Source organism: Macrotis lagotis, chromosome 1 (genome assembly GCF_037893015.1).
Source record: "Macrotis lagotis isolate mMagLag1 chromosome 1, bilby.v1.9.chrom.fasta, whole genome shotgun sequence".
NCBI classification, from domain to species: Eukaryota; Metazoa; Chordata; class Mammalia; order Peramelemorphia; family Peramelidae; genus Macrotis; species Macrotis lagotis.
In genome coordinates, this window is record NC_133658.1 from 231,555,760 (window position 1) to 231,577,468 (window position 21,709).

A 21,709-nucleotide genomic window follows, 5' to 3' on the forward strand; every position below is an offset into this window, starting at 1 on the left:
ATATATGTATAATGTATGTGCATATATGTATATACATAAGCAATTGTCAGAATCAAGTAAAATAATGGCATATAATGTATTTTACAAGATTAAAAGCAGTATACAGTGTATAGAGTACATATAACTATCATAATATAATTTATTAGTATATTATATATAAGCAAACATATATTTTTGTAAAATATTGGGGATGTGGTGGTAAATGTTTAACAATTAGCTCTCAAAATATGAAACGACCCATTTGAAGTTGAATCTACATTATTAAAATTTTCTCTATCACTTTTGAAGTCTAGATAACCAGCAAAACAATAAATTGAACTCTGATTTGTAGTATTTGCTGAGTTATCAAGTATAAATGCTTGAACTGAAAATTTAATAATCAACTCTCAGAAACAAGCTTGCTCCATAAAGTTCATACATAATTAAGTTGACTAGGGAATACAATGAATAGAGAGCTGGACCTGGAGACAGGTAACCTGAGTTCAAATCCTGCCTCTGAAATTTAATCTCTGTGTCAAAAGGGGATAATAGTAATGCCTAAGTTGGTGTGAGATCAAATGCAATAATTGTAGTGTTTAGCAGCGATAGGTACTATAAGCATTATATAAATGTTGACTATTATTATTAATAATTGTGACTAATCATTTTGTTGTTGCTATTGTTATTATTATTATTTTCTACTATACTATACTATTTAGTTGTTTTATCACTTTCATAGCATTAATGGAATATTTGATCCATTAATAGTAGAAAAGTGTTAAGTCGTTAAAGAGGCACAATAGTTTCCTATAGACAATCTAATGTATTTTGTTTTACTCCTGTTTAATTCTGGGCCCCCAAAATGTAGCCAATTTCAACTTATTTCAAAAGTGGAGATACTAATGGACAACTGTATAAGTCATTCATATGACTGAACATTATAGTCTGTATAATAGACATTCTTCATCTATTTTTAAAAATTATATGTGTGTTTAGATTGAATAATTTTTGGTGTTTATGGATCTCAATTGGGAGGCTCATGGTCTTGTGTCAGCCAGCACAATATCCTTTACAAACAAGAATATCATTTATAAGAAATTTCTCTTTGTTTACAGTAGGCACTTAATCATTTTTAATTGAATTGAATTTTTTATTTTTGAATTACGTGTTAACTGTTTAGTACAAAACAAAGTTTGTGCTGTCAGATGATTTACATCTGATAGATATAATAGGGAATAGATAGAATACAAATTCTGGAAACAAGTAAATAGTGAAAATAAGGAATAAATTGCAGGATTCATATCCCAAGTGCCTAGAAGTTCAGAGAGGTTGAGGAAGAGGAGGAGGCAGTGTGGTGTAGTTCCATGAAAAGAGAATAGGTCACAGAGTGAGTACACCTGAATACAGTCCTACTTTATATATTTCCTAGCTGTGAGATCATGGGGTAAATAAATTTGACTCTCTTAGAGTCAGTTTTCACATCTGTACAATGAGGTTGGGGAAACTTGCACTAATTACCTCAGAACTTGCTGTGATCAAAGTATTTGGTATTACTTAAATTGCCATGAAAATTTGAATTATTGCTTGTTGCTTTCATTCTTATCTCCAACCTCCTCCATCTCATTTATATCTTTTTTTGATAACAACCATTATGGAAGAAGTCACTATATTACTTTTTTTCTTTTCTACTGAACATTTTTCAGTCTGTTGCAAAGGAAAATAAAATAACTCCTTTTTTTTGTCATTAAATACACATATTACAATACAAGTTTATCTTTTCCAGACCCATTGAATGTGTTTTCAGGACCATTTCAGTGACAGATTGATATTTTTTCTTCTTAAGAATTGGGAATAGGGGGCAGCTAGGTGGTGCAGTGGATAGAGCACCGGCCCTGGAGTCAGGAGTACCTGAGTTCAAATCCGATCTCAGACACTTAGTAATTACCTAGCTGAGTGGCCTTGGGCAAGTCACTTAAGCCCACTTACCTTGCAAAAACCTAAAAAAAAAGGATTGAGAATAGTATATTCAGGGAGGATATGGGACCAGAATTGGACCTAGAAGAATGAGTAAAATTTGGATACTAGGAAAAAAAAATCTTGAGGGATTTCTAAGAGAAGAAGAATGGTGTTATCAGTATGACTCAAGGACAGGAAAAATCCTTAAATTACTTTTATTTTCAACTATAACTTTTAGTGACTTTTGGATTTCATAAGTTCAAACCAAAGTAGAAATGAGGTCAACCTGGGAGAAATCCAGGTTTAAATGCAGTCCAGAATCAGTCATTCTTTTTATTCTATACCTTGTATCTGGCACATAGTAGATACTTATTAAATATTTGGAGGTTGTTTGAGACAAACTTGATAATATTTCCTGAAAAAAAAACAAATGTATTGCCTCCTGTGTATGAACTGGTTATTAAATGATGGTCTTCTGTTTGAGAAAATCAATCACAGTCTTCTTATTCATGTCTTTGTCCTTCCAGACACTCATGCCCAAGTAAGCCTCCTTCAAAACCTAAAGAAAGCCAACTACAACTTACCTGTCATGGTGACAGACTCAGGCAAGCCACCTTTGTCTAACACCACAGAGCTCAGAGTGCAAGTTTGTTCCTGTAAGAAATCTAAAATGGACTGCAGCTCAGCTGGGATCCCGCACATCAGAGCCACTTTAGTTCTGCTTCTTTCATTCTTCAGCTTAGTATGTAAGTTGAGCCTAAGATTTGGTGAAATGCCACTTTTATGAGTCCTTGGGAGTCATTTTTCATGTATTTTCCCAAGAAATGAGATATTTATTACGCAGAATCTACAAATCTGTCAACAAAAAATTTAGTTTGAGTTTGGGAGCCATTCCACAGTAGTTGCTCTGTTCATAGTGCAAAAATTACTAATCAAAAGCACTGAAATAAATGAGGAAATGACCCAATGAAGATGAGAGCAGATGTAGGCAGAGAAAAAATATATAGGCACTTATGGGGAAACAATAGAAAAGATGCATGAAAGAACATATTTAGAAGAGAATATGAATGAGGATAGTCAAAAGAAGAAAAGACTTGGGAGGAGACACACAGAGAAGGTTTAGGGAAGATGTTCTGGAGAAGAGAATGTTTGGAGAAATAATGACAACTTAGTAGTCATAATATCTGGATAAAAATTATGGGTGAAAAAAGAAGAGACTAATGGATCAGATGCCTTGAAAACTGACTGTGACCTTAGCTAAATCATTTTTTTTCTCTCTAAGCATCAGTTTCTCAATTGTAAATAAAGTGAAGTTAGACTACATATTCTCTAAAGAGTCTTCTACCCCTAGCTCTATGTCCTGTGCAGAAGAGAACAAAAGAAAAAAAAGACAAATTGAGAGTACCTCATGGATGAGGAAGGGGTTGAAGTGGGGGTGATGTACAAAGGAAAAAAGAAAACTTAAGGAGTCCATGATGCATAAGAAAAATCATAAAGGACACAGAAAAGAAAGGAATTAAGGATTATATATTGGAGAAAATGTTGGAAAGAGAATTGCTAGTAGGAGACATGATACCTGTGACAGAATTGTCATTGCATTTGAAAGCCTGTGTCAAAGACACATAACTCTGGAAGATTATAAGTAAAACTGAGTATATTCTGAATTTCTCATGCTTTATCCATTTCATAGTTAGGTCCTCCCCCCAAAGTCCTCTTCACAGCTGTATTATCAGGCTTTAGTTTACCTTAGAAACCTAGCTGATAATTTAAATGAACTGTTACCTCTGGCTAAAATCAGGAACTATGGAGAACAAAGATTGGGTAGGAGCACATTACACAAACAATACTAGGACTGAGTTCAAGTGCCCATGCCTTCCTGGTAATTCCATAGGAATAAAAGAACAAGTGGGGTGATACCTGATTGGGAGAAGGTGTAAACTGATATCGGAATCCTGAAGGCTGTGAATTTTCTAGTGCCAATCCTTGGAAGTATCAGTTTCCAATAGTCTCAGGACATTTCAGCCACTTTAAATATTTGATTTATGTCCACAGAGATCTAAACTGACCATGAATATATCTGAGAATATTAAATTGCCTGCTGTTATTTTTTTCCCTAATGACTTTTATTTAATAAACACAGCCTGTCTTTCCTCTAAATTTTCTGAATACTGATGTAATTATTATTTAAATTTGCCCTAGGTCTTTTGTTGGAAAAAAGCTTAACATCAAGAAGCAAAAGTGGCTCAGAGTTCTTGTTTTGGATCAGAGTGACCCTCTGGACCAATATCCTTTAAGCCAGTTCATGAAAGGATTTGGATAGTGGTAGTAAGAGCAGTGATTGTACAGGAAATGAGAAATGCAGTCAGTGGGAAGAAATTACCTGAATTCAATGATTCCTGAATGCAGTAGAATTAATTTGTCAAAATGAGTGTGAAGGGTTCAGGTGTGGTGGAACAAAGATGTACCCCATGATGCAAACAAGCGTCAGCCTAGGCATTAACCAATAGTCATTTCTCCTGGTCCTTTCTTTGAAGGGAGCACAACAGCCCCCTCCCCACCATCATCCTACCTAGTTTATTTTTTTCTACATTGTAAAAAATGTGATTCTGTAAGAATAGACTCCAAAATGAGGAGCAAGCCAATTTGGAATTTAAAGGCAAATTGGAATTTTCATCAACTCATAAAGAAAACAACCTTGGCCATGTCACAACAGGTAGTAGTGAGAGCTGTAGGGATTGACAAGATCACATGGGATAAATGGAAGGCCCAGGCTGTTAGACTAGACTTTGAATTTCCTAATTTCTTTGGAATTTGATTATCAGGCAATCTGAATTCATTCAGCAAGTAGTTATTAAGCACCCACTATATTCGAAGAATACTATATTTGACACATGAAGAAGTGTATTTTTGGGTCGGGGGAGGTGGGACAAAGGGTTTATGTAGGTCATACAATTGTAAATTATGATGTTGGTCACAACAGCAGTAAAGCATAAAATAATAATTGCCTTCATAGAACATGGAACTCTAAAACAGAGGTTGGGAACTTTCCAGTTGTTTTATATCTTCTCCCCTAACTACCATACATTCTTTCAGTCTCACTACTCCAACATAATATCTAGAATTTAATATCCAAAAGATATTTTAAACATGTTAATCTGAATGCATTATTTTTATCTCTAAAATGTTCCCCTTTCAATTATTAGTATTGATGATACCATTATCCTCCCAATCACCCAGACTCATAACCCATATGTCAACTTCAAATTTTTATTATTCCTCATAGCCATATTCTATCGATTGCTAAGATCTCTAAATTTCACCTTTGCAGCATCCCAATTAACCCACCTTCTCTCCTCTGATACTGCCACCACTATGATGCTGGTTTTTATCACCTTGTGTATAAATTATGGTAATAGCTTGTTTGTGGGCCTGCCTGCCACAAGTCTCTCCTCACTCCAATTCATCCACCATCTTCTTAAATCATTGGTTGGGTTGACTGTTACCACCATACTCAATATACTCCAGTGTTTCCCTATCACCTCCAGGATCAAATATAAATTTTTTGTTTGTTATTCAAAGACCATCACAATCTAGGTCTCCCTCCCACAGCACCTTTCTAGTCTTCTAACACTTTATATCTCCTCTCCCCACCCCCCAAATCATATACTCTGTCTTCTGACTTCCTTGAAGTCTCAGCTAAAAGTTCACTTACAGAAAACTTCCCCAATCTTTCTTTCCTCTGTTGTTTACTTAAGATTTGTTCTGTATATAGCTTTTTTAGACATATGTTTACTTGTTGCCTTCCCCATTAAATTGTGAGCATCTTTAGGGCAAGGGTTTTCTTATGCCTCTTTTTTTATTCCCAACAGTTCTGGTACAAAGTAGGTGCTTAATAAGGGCCAATTGACTGACTATTTTCTGAATCCTAGGTAACATATTCTCCTTCTACTCTAAACAGTTCAGGTTTGCCATGAATATACAGGCTAACATTTGAAAATACCTGCAAAACCATGACTATTGCTAGATGAGTACTATACAATGAAAACAATTTAGTTATTATTATTTATAATAATTACTATTATGGCCAAATATAGGAGGAAAATCAAGATAAAGGAGTCAGAGAAGAGAAAAAAGATATGTTACAAGAAAAAATGAGTATGAATAGGCAAATGTGATTGGGGATTAATGGAGACTCAGTCAGCTTTAGATTAATTTACTTAAGTCATAGCTTTATATTCACCAGGGCATGGAGCACAGGGTAATATATAGCATACTTTTTATACTCTGAAATATTCTTTTCTTCTTCAAATTAGAATAAGCCTTTCCACACTGGGAAATATTATCTGCTTTTTTCTTTCAAATTTCAAATTCATTTTTGAAAAAAATGTTTATTTTCTAACCAAATTCTAAAGGTTTTCCTCTTATAAAAGGGAATGACTTGAGTTTGAAAATTTTAAGAACTTTTGAGCTGTTTTTCAATTTACTTCTACTTCTACATGAAGGAAACTCTTATTGACTGAATTTCCTTAGCTTTGTTCTTTGAGAGATCTAGGCTGGGTGTCTTCTGCTACGTGAAATGATTTATGCTATGTGAAAGATAAACTTTGGAAATCAGTCTCCATTTCATTATTCTTATCCCTCCAATCTTTTTTTTAAAAAAGGAAGAAAAATAAATTTCACTGTTTTGGTCTAATTGGTTCTTCTTTATGAGTACTATAAATTTGTGGAGTAAAAAGTATGAAGAACATTACAGAAATGAGTGGATTGCATGAACTTTTGACACCTTTTGATGGACACTGACTTAATGTTATTTTTATATTCTTTATAGTCTCAGATTTGGAATGTCATTGAAAGATCCTTAATAAAATAAGAGAATTTTCTTAGAAAACAGACTGTTGAAGAAATTTTTCTGCATTTCATAATTTGTGAGTAGGGGAAAAGATCATTTTGTATGTCAAAAGAGTAATAGCTTTTGAAACGCCCAAATAACCAAGCAGGTATCCAAACCTTATTTTGAGCAGTATTTAGATGACTAAGCTGTTTAAGTAATTATTGTTATCATTCATTGCCCAGACAAAAAAATAGTTGATTGAATAATTGTTTAAATCATTTGTGATCCATTTAGTAGATCAACAATTAATTGACTGAAGTATCTAAATGTCTATTTGCTTTAGTAAATCTACTAAAAACTATATAATTATAATGTTGCAATTTAAATTGCCATTTATTTTTTCTCTAAAATGATTTATTTATCTTAATTGTACAAAGAGACAGCTTAATATATAGGACAGAGTGATGATTTTGATAACAGGAAGACCAGGATTCAAAATATCTCTGATATTTGACATCAGCTGTCTATCCTGGGCAAGTCAAAGAAAAATAAGATTTGAAAGTTGAAAAGAACATCAGAGATAATCTAATTCAATCCATAAAAGAATAAATCCTTAGTAGAATATAGTAGGATGTAGTACTTATGTAGGCTTTGCTCTACAACAGCCAAGGAGGGAAAACTCCCTAACTCTTAAAACAGTCATTACACTTTGGAAGATTTCCAAATCTTTCTAAGTTTTTCTGACCTTATATCTAAAATTTCTTTTATACCTTCATACTTTTTCTCCTGGTTTTGCCCTCTGGGTTCAAACAGATGAAAAAAGTGAATTTCATCTACCACATGGTAACTGTTCAAATTAATGCTACCTTTCACCTCACACCTAATCTTTAACCATTTCCAATCCACATTTTTCAAACTCAAGGTACTTCACTATTTTGATCTACTGCCTTTGTACACTCTCCATTTTATCAATGTTCTCTCAATTATATCAATATTCTTTTTAAACTATTGTGCCCAAAACTGAACACTGTATTGCTGATGAAGTATTATGAGGATAGAGTACACTTAGGCTATAATTTTCTTATTCCTGGGAAGCTATACCTTTCTTAGTATCTCCCAAGATCACATTTGCTTTTTTTAGATGTAATTATGATGAGCTTGTAGTCCACTAACTGCCACAGATTTGTCAGAATGGATGCTTTATTTTATTTTGAGGAAGTGGTTTTTGCTTTACCCAAGTGCATTCAGTCTTACATGCAATGTAATAATCCAATCTGTCAAGATACTTTTGGATCCTGCCTCTATTATCCATTGTGGTAGTCATTCTTGCCATGTATTTTGTAATCTGTAAATTTGATAAGACTGCAATATAATCATCCAAGCCTTCTGTAAAATATTAAACAGAATATGGTCAAGTACAGTTCCCTAGAGACTCCTTTAGAGAATTTCTGTTATATTGACATGAAACCATTAACAACTATCCTTTGAGTCCAATCATCCAGCTGTCGATTTCTATTATAATTTTATCTGTTCTTTCCATTATTTCTCCAAGACTAGTATGAGATTCCACATAAATATCTTTGCTAAAAATAAGTAAATTTTATCCTCAATCTTTCCCTCATCTACCAGTTTATTAATTCTATTGAAAAATGGAATGGGATTAGTCTGGCATTACTTGCTGTTGATGAAATCATCCTGGCTCTTTGTAATCACTCTTTCTTCTTCTAGAGATCCTTGAACCATCTCTTTATTGATCAACAATTTTTTTCCAGGAACTAAAGTGTGCAGAGTATGGTTAGAAATCTATGATGTAAATACTGACCATAATGTTTCTGACTTTACCTATGGTGAACCATAATTAAATGTAATTATGAGATCACAAATCTTGGTTATAATTTGTTTTAAACCCAATCATCCCAAGAAAGGACAGTTTAGATGCTTACATAAAATATGGTACTTGTACTTCTATCAGACTGAGATAAAGACAGATCAACAACTTTAATTACATGCTATATAAGTGTTCCTGACATACTTATGGTGTATATGGACTGAGTGTTAGCATATCTTCATAGTGAACAGCTATAAACATAATTGTGGCACATCAGAATTAACTGTAGATGTGCTATAATGGTAGCCTATCAGTAATACATTTGTTAAGTATATTAGCATTTATTCCATCTGTAAGCCTTTTAAATTGGTACCATCTAACTAACTGTTTTCTAGTGAATGAGAAAAAAGATGAGACAAACTCAGATAATTCAAAGACAGAATTTCTTGCTCTCATTTACCTTCCAAGGACTACATATGTTTTTAGAATATGACCTGAAGATAATTCCTTGATTGTATATTTATAAAATAACCAAAAATGCACCTTTCATAAAAATTTAGAGGGAAATCAGAGGGGAAGAGCTGCTTATTAACAAAGCTAAATTATAGCTCTCCAGGGTAAAGTAGGTATGATTGACAGCACTACTGGAATTTCCATTCTAACAGCTTTTTTACATGTGTATATTTTTTCATTTAACAAGTCTTTCTTTTTTCTCTTCTTTTTTTTTCTTCTCCCCAACTCGGAAGACATGGGATGGGGCCAAGGCAGGGTTTATAATAAGTATGGATATTTAAGCAAAGAAAATCCTTTCATTGTCTGAATGCAAAATTATATGTCTCATTCAGTATGTTCAGTGATTATTTCTTAGTCAGGGAGTGGGCAGCACACTTCGTTGGTCCTGGAATTGTAGTTCATTATTGTACCAATGAGCTAAGTTTTTTGTCTTTCTAATATTATTTTTCTCTTCTCGCTTCTTTCTGCATTATTAATTCGTACAAGTTCTCACAGGTATCTGTTAGCTCTTTTAGTGGTCTTGAAATATAAAAAAAATCATAGATTCTTTTAAAATAAAAACCAAAAAGGACCTTGAAAAATCACTTAATCTGCTTCCCCTTCTTTGTACAGGAGAGAAATTATGACCTAGAAGGTAGAAGTGACTTCCCCAAGGTCAAACAGAGAGTAGAATAACAGTAAAGTCAGACCTTTGGTCACATCTGCAGCCTCAAAAGCCAATGTTCTCCTTTTCCAATTTTGATTTTTTGTTTTGTTTTGTTTGATCAAAATTATGATTTTAGTGGTATAAAGAACCTACCTCCAGAAGAAACAACTTTTTTTCAGTGCAGATCTGCTAAAGTTTTTAAAGTAGGGTCTGAGAACACTAACACTTGGAGTGACTTGTATGGATCCTACAGTCAGTGTCAGAGATAATATTTGAGTCTAGATCTTCTATAAGATTTTGAGACTTTGAGACAAGCTTTCTGTTCATTTATTTTTGATAATATTTTCATTTTCTTAATTTTGATTTTAATTTTCTCCCTAGTCATACTGAAAAAAAATTTACAAGTCCATACTTGTTGACTGTTTTTTCTTTCTTTTCTTTTCTCTTCTCTTTTAAAATCACAAAAAAAGCTTATTTGGAAGGTGGACAAGATTGACTCTAGGTTTTCTCAAATCTTTGCAAATTACGTGATCCTTGATAACTTCACACTTGTAATGACGCCTGAGCAATGTTCCTATTATTTTGCTAAGGTTGATCTACCAGCCTCATCTGCACTCTTACTGATATTGATGCAAGAGTCAAAATGTAGATTCTTTGAGGAGTTTTAAAATGTTTGCTAGAGCAGTGAATGTTACAGTGCATTAATTTCAGACATGCACCAGAGCTGTAGTTGCCAGTCTTTCACAAAGAGTTTATCTGTTCACACAAAACTAAAAAGGAAGGTCTAAGTTCACATGCATAATGATAAAAAAGTATTTATGTGACAAAATTCAGTTTAATTCTCCTTTCTGTACTATGACATTAGTCACATTTATAAATGCTTCATTGTGCCAGATTCCCAAATCAAATAAATGCAAAACTGAATTGTATTGAAAGTTACGAGATCTAAATTTTAGTCTTGGCTTTGGTCTAGAGGGTATTCCAAAAGTCTTAATGTAACTTTCATCTATTGAAGCTTTTAATGTAGTGTCACTAGACTTGAAGTCAGGAAAACTTTGTTTTGAATTCTATATATGATATTTGTTAGCTGTACTATACTGAACAAATCACTTAATCAGAGTGTTCAGGTTCTCATTAAATAAGAGAACTTTTCACAATAATGAGAAGCAAATTAGTAAAATTATATAAAGTATTACAAATCTTAAAATAATATCTAAATGTGAACTATATTATTATTATCATCAACTACCTATCTATCATTGAAAAAAATTATTTGGCTTCATTGGGCCTTAATTTTATCATCTGTAACATGAGAACTAGACATCTTTATTACCTAGGTTCACTAAGTCCAAAGCATACAAGACTGATCTCATTCCCATTTGGGGGAAGATGATTAGATGAGTAGATCAAGGTCACAGATATTGTATATTTTAATTTCAGTGGAATTTAACAATGTTTCATATAATATTCTTGTGAAAAATATGATGAAATGTGGGCTAAATGATGACACAATTTAAATGAATTCATAATCATTGAAACAACCTCATGAAAAAGCTTAGATTATTACTAGTTCACTGTTACTCTTGAGGGAAAACTCAAACACAAATTTGATAGACTTTTTTTGAACTCTGTTCTGCTGAACTTTTTTTTTGATGAATTAAATGAAAGAATAAATAGCATGTGATTTGCAAAAATTTCAGAGAGCCTACAGTCAATATAGTATACCTTCTAGAGAAGCTTTTTGTGGTTTTAAAAAAAAAGAAAGAAAAAGTTCAAAACAAGTATGGATTTTTAATAAATAAAATTTGCTAGTGACAAAGATTTGGGAGGATAACTTTTTGTTTTCTTTTCAATTTAAATATATTTCCAACTATGTGCAATAATAGTTTTTTACCACTCATTTTTATAAACACAGTCTTGAGATTTACACTTTTCTCCCTCCCTTCTTTCCCTCTCCTTCCTCCTGAAAGAAAGGATTCAGATATAGGCTCTACATATATAACTATGGTAAACATAGATCCATAATAATCATGTTGTAAAAGAAGAATCAAATACAACTTAGGCAAAACAAAAACGTTAGAGAGAAAAAATGTTGTAATACATTAGACAACTTTTAAAAATTGAAGATAGCAAGCTTTTTTTAGAATTTAAACTCCACAATTCTTTGTCTAGATATGAATGATATTTCCATCACAAGATTTTAGAATTGTATTTGATTATTATACTGTTGAAATGAACAAGTCCATTATAATGATTGTGATCTAATGTTGCTGTTAGTGTATATAATATATTTTTTAATTCTGCTCATTTCACTTAGCATCAGTTCATGCAAGTCTTTTCAGGCTTTTCAAAAGTCCTGTCCCTCATGATTTTTTTACAGAATAGTGTTCCATCACATGTATATACCACAATTTGTTCAGTCATGCACCAATTGATGAATATGGGGATTAGTTTTTGCATTCAAAAATGGAATTAGGGTGTAATAAGCCTTTGAATATTTTGGAGATTGAAATCCATAAAGTGAAATTAAAATAAGACTATAAATGCCAAGTCCTATGCCTACTTTTAGATAACCAAAGAAACAAATACAGGTTGTGAGTAATATAGTTTGGCAGGAGTTTATGTGATAAAAGATTTGGGGTTTTTCATGTAATATATACAATCAAGAATTTGACTGCTACAATATTATAGGCTTATAGAATTTTAGAATTGTAAGGGACATCAGAGATGATGTAGTCCACCTGTTTCAGAAAAAAATTACCACTATAACATGAACAAGAAGTGATATGGCATTTGTTTCAAGCCCTTTCTAGCAAGATAGAATCCACCTCCTAATATTCCCATTCCACTTTTGTATACTTCTCTTTGGTAAGTAGGTACCTGAATGCTTAGATTTACCACATTGAAATCCCACTTTTGCTTCCAAGTTCTGTCCTTTAAGAAGCCAAAGGAAAAAAAAAAAGCTTTAACTCTCTTAAGCATTACATCAATGATTTAAAATATACATATATATATATATATATGTATATATATATGTATCATATGTCCCCACTTCTTGGTTTTTTTTCTTCATAGGCTAAATAAACTCAATTCCTTCAACAGATTTCATGTAAAATAATTATTTATATAAAACATCATAAAGTAATAAATCACATCTAAATTGCCTTCAAGCTTTATTAATTTAGTACCTAAAAATCCAAACTGAAAAAAAAAGAATTTGAAAAGTGTTCTGTCCAAGGCAAAATAGAGTAGAACTGTCAACTCTTTTGTTCCTGACCATGTTTCTCTCTTAATTCATCTAGGTGATACAGTTGATAGAACACTAGGCTAAGAATTAGCAAGACCTAAGTTCAAATCCAGCTTTGTGACTTAAGACTAATCACTTAACCTGTTTGCCTCATTTTCCTCAAGTACAAAATGGAGATAAAAATAGGATTGTTATTAAAATCAAATTAAATGATGTTTGAAAACATTTTCCACAGTACTTGCAAATAATAGGACCTACATTATTATTATTAATATTCATATTCATATTGAAGAAGTATTTCATATTGAGGTACAGTAGAATAGCCACCATGGATTCAGAAAGGCTTGAATTTGAATCCCATAGCAAGTCACAGCTGCTCAGCCTCAGTTTCTTCATCTGTAAAATGGAATTAATAGTAATATTTACAGCATAGAATCAAATGATATATAAAAATATTGCAAAGCTATAAATATTATTATTATTACAACTATTACTGCTGAGGTTTCAATCCATCACCCCATGTCTAGCCATGCTAATTTTGCATTTTTGAAGTTGAATTTTGGGAACCCAGGTATAATATTTTATACTTATCCTCATGAAATGTCATGTTAGCTTCATCCAAAACAATTCTAGCCAATCAGCAAACTGTCTTTATTATCCAGTATCTTAATTTAGCTTATTTCTTCTCATCTTAGTATCATATCAATTGTAAGATTGAAGGGTGTATTGTCTCGTCCTTTATAGCTAAAAGTATTAAGTAGTATAGAGCCCAACATACAACCGTGGGGTTCACATAACCTTGGAGACTTTCTTCCAAAGTGACATCCAACCATTCATGATAACTCATTAATCCAGCTATTTCTGAAAGGACATAGTGTTGTTATGAAAGTGCGAGTATTGGGCTGCCCTGGTGATCATAGCTATGTATCTAAAATGAAGAACTTGTTACCAATATTTCCACTCTTGCTCTCTAGCCAGTGGTATGACTTTATTTATTTCTTTTCTTCAAAACACTGTTCACAAAAGGGGATTTTCTTAGGGTAGAATCCTTTTGTGTCTCTTATGGTTAATTACATATGTGTAGCTAAAGTATTGGGAATCAACTTGTGATCTCCTTGATTTAACTCTGCATATTTTCTACCATCCAGGGCTGTAAGAACTCCTGACTTTTGAAGCTCTCCTACAAAGTTGCCATAGCAACAGGGAAAAGAAAAAGAAAAAGAAAAAGAAAAAAAATCAGATCTGAAGACTGCAGTTTATGGTCACTGTACTTCTCAACTAGGCCTCAATTGCTCCAGATTTCAGTTTTGTCTGCAACTTCACTTAGTTTTTCGAACTCTGCTCCAGTGTCTGACAGCTCCTGCCTTCCTTTGTTATTGATGGAATCCTCTCACAAGTTGTGATGGCTGTGCAGTTACCTGAGCTCTGAAGGATCATGGCATCTCACTTGACCTTCTGGGAATGGAAGAAAAAGAAAATTCAAGGATGACTACTTGTTTTTGATATCTGTTGACATATTGCTATTCAGCTGTTCAAAATGCTTTGTCTGTGGGTTGGTATTTGTATATGTATGAGTATACGTATGTATATATATATACACACACTCTGTATTTATATTGAGAGACTATACACATAGGTTAGTTTTTACTATGTTGTTCATGCTGACAGGTTAAATGATGTAGTGGCAGAGTAGCCCAGCTATTGAGGGTGAAGTCTGAGCTAAAGCAGCTGCTAACACTTTGGGGTGTTCAACCCCCAGCTACACACTAAGGCCCTGAGGGGCTCCACATTTGTCACTGGGGCTCCAGGACCCCCAGTTGCTATAGAGTTATCTTAATGGCCCTGATGTTTCTCATCCAACTTGGCCTTGGACCTGGAGGCAAAAGTTCTCCAGCCCCAGGTAATAAATTACCAGACACATCTGTTAAGAGGGCGTATGCACAGAACATTCTACCAAGTTAGGAATTCCTTCTTCTAAGCCTCAGGGGTTACAGAACACTCCAGACCAAGTTCCATTGGTACCATCTACTATAATCTGGAGGGATTGGAAGGAATAGAGCAGGGTTTTTTCAACCCTATACCAAGCAAAGGGCTGGAATGTTTTGCATGGGCACCAACCCATTTTTCAGGGAAATGGGTCATCCAAGAGATGCTGTTGTTTCTCCTTAGTATGTAATAAACCCGCCATAGGTAATAGGTGAGATAATGTGCATACCTGAGGAAGATAAGCAGCACTGTATTTTATAAATCCAGAAACATACATAAACATATATACATGCGCACACACACATCTGTTTTAACTATACAAATACGTGTACGTATACAATACAGGAAGTCTTGTAAGTAATTTTTTTTTTCCTTCTGGTGAATCAACCACCACTATTTGCAAAACTTATGAGAAAAGGTGTTCATCATGTATGAAGAAAAATTGATTTTTATTCTGTGAGCATGTAAAGGTTACAAGGCAGCTACTGCTTGCCCCAAGACCTTCATCTTATGAATAAAATCTGTACATGAACCATCAAAGCTCACACCAAATTTTTATATGAAAACAAAAGTAGTGACAGACTATAGTTTTTCTTAGGGCTTGCCAGTAACTAGGGTAAGAAAAGTGTCTTAGCATATTTTATTGCAGTTGCTTACTAAGGGTTTAACGACAGAAAACAAAACAAAAAAAAATAATGCTTTCTTATGCAATAGGTGTTGGCATCTGCATCCTTTAGTCAGACTTTTCCAGTGATTAGGGTCACATATTGTCTTTCTTGCCTGAAGTTATAAAGCTAGTGCTCCATACACTGTATTTGTTTGAATAGTAAATCTTTTGGACACATACATAATACAAAGCATTTTTTTTTCTCCATTGAAATAAATGGATATTGGTGATTAACTTTGCTGAATAATAGCTTTTCTCTATTTTCTAGTACTGTATGGACTCAGATCCTTTGCCTCTTTGCTGATAAAATAGTTACATTCATGCTCTGCTTTACCTTGTCATAAATATTCTTTTTTTATGGACCCCTCAGTACTATCGATACTTTGAATCATCTTGACATGTGGAGTAGTCTTATGGAGGAAGCACTGGCTTGGTCTGAAAAGGCACAAACCCACAGCAAATTCCCTCTGCTAGTTTTTTGACTATTTTAATGACTAATTTACATCATCGTGTTGTTAGGGATGACAGAACCAGATCATATGTAATGGTTTCCACTGGTAGTCTGCCTTGGGTTCATGTTCCTAACACTGGGAAGGATAACTGCTCTTTTGTACAGTGACTGTAATTTCAGGCTAATTGCACCACAATCCCCTCTTGGAGATCAAGAAACATCATTTGCTCTTTCAGCTTAGGACACTCCATTGCTCAGCGGTGTTTTAATGCTTGGGTTCACAGACTCACCAAGCAGAGGCAAACCTGGGGCATTAATGATCCCGGAGTGCCTGGAAAAAAAAATACCCCCCCCCCCATACACACATGAATCTGAAGAAGTATGGGCAAAGTGAAAACCTTATACTAGTCACATTTAAAAATAACCTGCTTCAAACATCAGTTGTTTCCACTACTCCAGTCATATTATATCGTATTTATCTAGAGCTTTAGAATTTGGAAAATCCCTTCATAATAATCCTGTAAGGTAGATAACAATCCTCCAACTCCCCCCCCCAACACACATACACACACACACACACACACACACACACACACAGACATAATAATATACATAGAAATAAGGAACGTGTGGGACAGCTAGGTGGTGCAGTGGAAAGAGCACTGGCCCTGGAGTCAGGAGTACCTGAGTTCAAATCCAGCCTCATACTTAATAATTACCTAGCTGTGTGGCCTTGGGCAAGCCACTTAACCCCATTTGCCTTGTAAAAACCTAAAAATTAAGGAAAGTGAAGTTTCTGTGATATACAAACATTAAGTTCTAACTTCAGAACTTGAAGTTTCCATGTCAAAGGCCATTCTCAAAGGCACCACCAAACCTAAATGAACTGGTGTGGTAGATGGTAGCTATTTGTATGGAGAAGCTAGATATACTATATTTTATTTTCTCTCTTTCAAACTCTTCATTTTTTACACATCAGTAATAAATTTTAATTGTTTTTGAACTTATGGGTCTCTTAAGAACTTTTCAGATACAATGTACAGCTTGACATAGTGAAACACATCACACAAAGGGATATAATGAATGAGTGTTTCCTTAATAATAAGAGAAAGTGAGAAACATTAGGCCTTAGTGTGTTCCATCTCAACTGAAGATCCTCAAGGTCTGTTATCACCTTCCTACATAAACTTAACATTTAGCCCCTACCAGACACCTATATGCTTATAGTACCTGCTAGCAGCATATAAGTTTCTCTAGGATTTTCCCTTATTCTTTAAACTCCTAGGAATAGATAGGTTAAATGTGTCCCAAGTTTAAGAAATTTTTAGGCATTTTAAAGGATATGCATAGTATCCAAAGAAAAGTAAAAAAAAATTAATTTCAAAATTGAATTTTCTTTTATTTTAGGCTTATACTGACATAATTAAGAGGAACTTAATTTAAGAATTTTAGAAAATTTTAGGCATTTTAGGATATGCATGTTAATCAAAGAGAAGTAAGAAAAAGTAATGTTAGCTCCAAAAATTGAATTTTCTTTTATTTTAAGCTAATGCTGATATAATTAAGAGTAGACTCCCAAGATGCTTTGTACATTAAAAATCCAAATTTTGAAGAATAAAAATAGACTTTTCCTTGAATTGTCCAAATAATTATAGTTTTTTTCTACTGCTTTTTAGTAATACAAATCAGAAAGTAAAACAGAGAATGGCTGGCTATTTAAAATATGCTTACTACTAAAATAGACATAATCCAGTATTTTACAGAATCTATATTTTTCATCAACTTGAATATTACCACCATCAACACAGCTTTAATCTCCCACTCCCACTCCCCATACCTTAGGGGTTTTTGTTATTGTCTTTTGTTTTTGTGAATATCTGAGAGTAAAGCATTCATCACCATTTAATCAATTCTTTGATGTTGGGTCTCTAGGCTCTTAGATAAACTGAACTTCACTCAGCAAACATAATAGCATTGGCCTGATCTTGAAGAACTTACAAATAATGGGTTTTCATTATATAACCTAAAATAATTAGATTTTTCATTTGAAAATATTTTAATAATCATGTACATAATTATTTGCATTTTGACAACAAAACAGTTCTCTTCCAAAGGATATTGGTGTTGTGTGGATAATTCAGGAGTGACCAGTAGGAAAATTCATAGAGAATTATTTTTGGGTGTTTGTCTCATAATTATTCTATTTGGTTTAGTTTCCTACAGAAAAAAAATAAAAGACTTTTAACAGGAGTTCATCAAAGATCAACAGAAATAATTTTTCACAATTTTTTCCCTTTTTAATACTCTCCTTAAGTGATCATCTAGTCTCCATTTGAAAATCTACAATGGTGAAAGAACTCACCATTTCACAAGAAAATACATTTTCAACTAATTAATATAATATCCAAAATTGTCTTTTTGATAATGACCAATTCCTACTAGTTCCATCCTCTGGGAATAAGCAAAATGATTTTCCTTTTTGGGTTTAGAGTTTTTCAAATATTTTAAAATAGTTCTTATATTCAAAAACCTTCATACCCAGAAGTCTCTAGGATATTTTGATTCTTACAAGTGGAATTCACCTAGAAAACTAGTTGCCCACATCTACATATGGTTTGCCTGTCAATTTCCTTTCTAAAATATGGGACTCAGCATTGCAAAAAAATATTCCAGGTGTTGTCTATTGAGTGGGAATATCACCTCCTTTGTTCAGGAAACTATACCTCTGTTAATGAAGCCAAAGCTTGACTTTACTCTTTGAATCCTGTGTTTCATCATTGATATATTGAATGTCAGTTTTCTGATACTTTTCAGATGATTTGTTACCTACGAAACTTGTATCTGAGTGTTTATTTTTAAAAATCTAATTGAAGATTTGAAATTATCTCTGTTAAATTTCATCTATTTAGAGAGGACTCATTGTTGTAACCTACAGACACAATTTACATTCTTATCCTATCTTTCAGTGTTATCACTGCCCCTTCAAACTTAACATTTTCAATTTGATAAGCATGCCAACTTTCTTAGCAGGACAATTTGGAGAAGCATGGATTTTTGAGTTCTTTGATATCAATTCTCAAAAACATCACTTTATAAACACCTTCTAAAAAGGACTGTAAAAAAGTTCATATTTTATTCCATTGAAATAAAATCTGATGTGAACTTCACTTAAGATAAATGAAAAGCACCAAGGTAGACTTAAATTGATGTGGTGGCTTGGGGTGTGGTGTATATTATTGTACCAAAGTGAATCTGAGGATACTATTTTTTAATATATTGTCTTCCCCACTTCTAGAATAAGATGTATTGTGGGTCAAAATAAATAACTAAACCTGACTTCAAAGGACCCATATTGATATTCCATAGATGAGAGAATAGATTTGGTTCTTTTCACCTGAATCTAATTAGGACAGAGAAGAATTCTCATTTGCTACATGAAAGAATACACTTTGGACCCTCATTACTGAATATAATTACCAAAATTGATCAAATTAACCAGAGCTTTACCCTGTGTTCATTTCAGTGGTCATCATTTAGACACAGTCTCTCTAAGTAATCCTTGAAATTTCCATTGTTGAAAAATCTATAAATCCCAACTGACACTTCCACAACCATGTACTTTGTATGTGAAACTTTTAAAATAAGTCAATGAATGTTCAAATCAGAATTTCTTTTCAAGTTATTATCTTTCTATCTTTCCATCCCACTGAACACACACACACACACACACACACACACACACACACACACACACACACACACACAGCATACTAGTGCTGTTGAATCAGGACATTCAAATTAACTAGTAAAGAATTCATGTTGTTTCAGGTGGCCAACTTCTTTCTCTTCTAGGAAGTCTAACCATAGATGAATGAGAAAATTCTTGGGAAGGAGGAATTGCTGAATCTTGATCCAATAATTAAACCTTATGATGATAATTCTTCAATATATGACTCCAACCAAAACCAAGGACAAATAGCAATGATCAAACTGAATCACATACATACACACAGGCATAGAAAAAGACACAGATGTAGATACATGCCCACAGACAAATTGACAAAGAAACTGGTGACTACTTTGGTTCACAGGTTCCATCATCCAAACTTTACTGCCTGTTTTTCTACTTTCTTAGTCAACTAGAATCATAGTGAAGACACTATGGCTAGTTTAGAAATGTAGATTTTGGAGAAAAAGAAATGGTAATCATGAAGCTTCCTCCACTGTTAGATTGTCAGGAAATTGGCATATTATACTGGTGGGAAGGACAATCTCTGAAGTATTGGATGTGGTTGGATCCTAAAGAGTTTATGGAAAATTTCCAATTATATACTTACAGCATAAGAGAAGTAATTCATTTTCTGAATTGTACCTACCTGACATAAGCATGAATAGAAGAGGGAAGGATTCCTTTCTTCTTGATCTTAACCCTTAAGTATTCGGACATCCCATAAGGCATAACTTTCTAGTAGCATCACTCATCTAGGCTGTCCACTCTGATTTCTGATTCATTGTTATTCAATCACAAAATTATTTATTTAATGTCATTAGAATCAGTAAGGAAAGTTCAATACCATTACTGTATAAAATTGATACTATTATTGGTATTCTAATTGTTCAATTATTAGTCTAGCTAATAAACTATAAATATTTGGGAGAAAGATCTGTCACTCATCATTTGAGAGTTGGTCTTTCTGGAAGTACATGCAGCTGTGATCATAGAAAGAAATACAAGGAAAGAATTCATGAATCAGAATTCATAAACAATTATAATTACATGAATTAAGCAGAAATGGCTGACCCTTTACTTAAGAAGATGTGGAAATTACATCCTGATCCAGAGCAACCTCTGACATATGAGCAATTCATCTTAGCAGTGTTTGGTTTTTTTCCATGGCTACTTTGCTCTCTGTTGACTTAGGCATCTGAATGTTGTAAACTTGAATATCCTGGGATTCATTTAGTTCAAAATTTCAAAAGCTCATCTGATTAGTACCTATGTCAGAAAATGATACACCTTAGGAAAATATCATTATACTTTCATTATGGGTAAATTACTTGTATAAAAGGATGTAAGCATGGCCTTGTACAAGCTCTGTTCTCCCTCTGCTTTTACTGGGTAAAAACATTTTTTTTATTTTGGAGACTAATGACATCTCCAAATTAGCAACATAAATTACTTTGTTGTAAAATAATATGTGTTATATACTGTGTGTGTGTGTGTGTGTGTGTGTGTGTGTGTGTGTGTGTGTGTGTGTGTGTATTAGAATTCAGATTGTAAAGCAAATAAGTGAGAGAGAAACTGTGTTAGTAGAAGAAACAAAAAATAGGCTGTGGGGTAAGAATCGACATTTTCATGGAATATAAGTGTCAATGAGCACTTATTTCCTCTTCCTCTCCTCAATAGTGAGCTCTTCTCAAATATGTTCATAATTGTAAAAATTTCCTTTTCATAAATACTCAAAACAGAAGAAAGTTTTTGTTTTAAAATATCTAATTCTGATGCTGATGCAGCTCCTTTGAGTCCTAGTTGCTGAATTGCTCACAGTTTCTGAGGTGTAAATAAACATCTTGATTTATGATGTAGTTGCAAATAAACTTGTGA

At 33.4% G+C, this 21,709-nt stretch overlaps 1 protein-coding gene across 1 annotated transcript in view; it reads left to right on the forward strand.

Annotated features, from left to right (window-relative positions):
• The window catches only part of CDH13 (cadherin 13), a 1,354,681-nt gene extending 1,334,816 nt beyond the window's left edge, over window positions 1-19,865 (forward strand). Inside the window, exons 13-14 of the mRNA XM_074209753.1 lie at window positions 2,463-2,681; window positions 14,149-19,865. Of these exons, the coding sequence (XP_074065854.1) occupies window positions 2,463-2,681; window positions 14,149-14,156 (227 nt within the window). The 3' untranslated portion in view covers window positions 14,157-19,865. The remainder of the gene's footprint in view (window positions 1-2,462; window positions 2,682-14,148) is intronic.
• The last annotated feature ends 1,844 nt before the right edge of the window (window positions 19,866-21,709 follow it).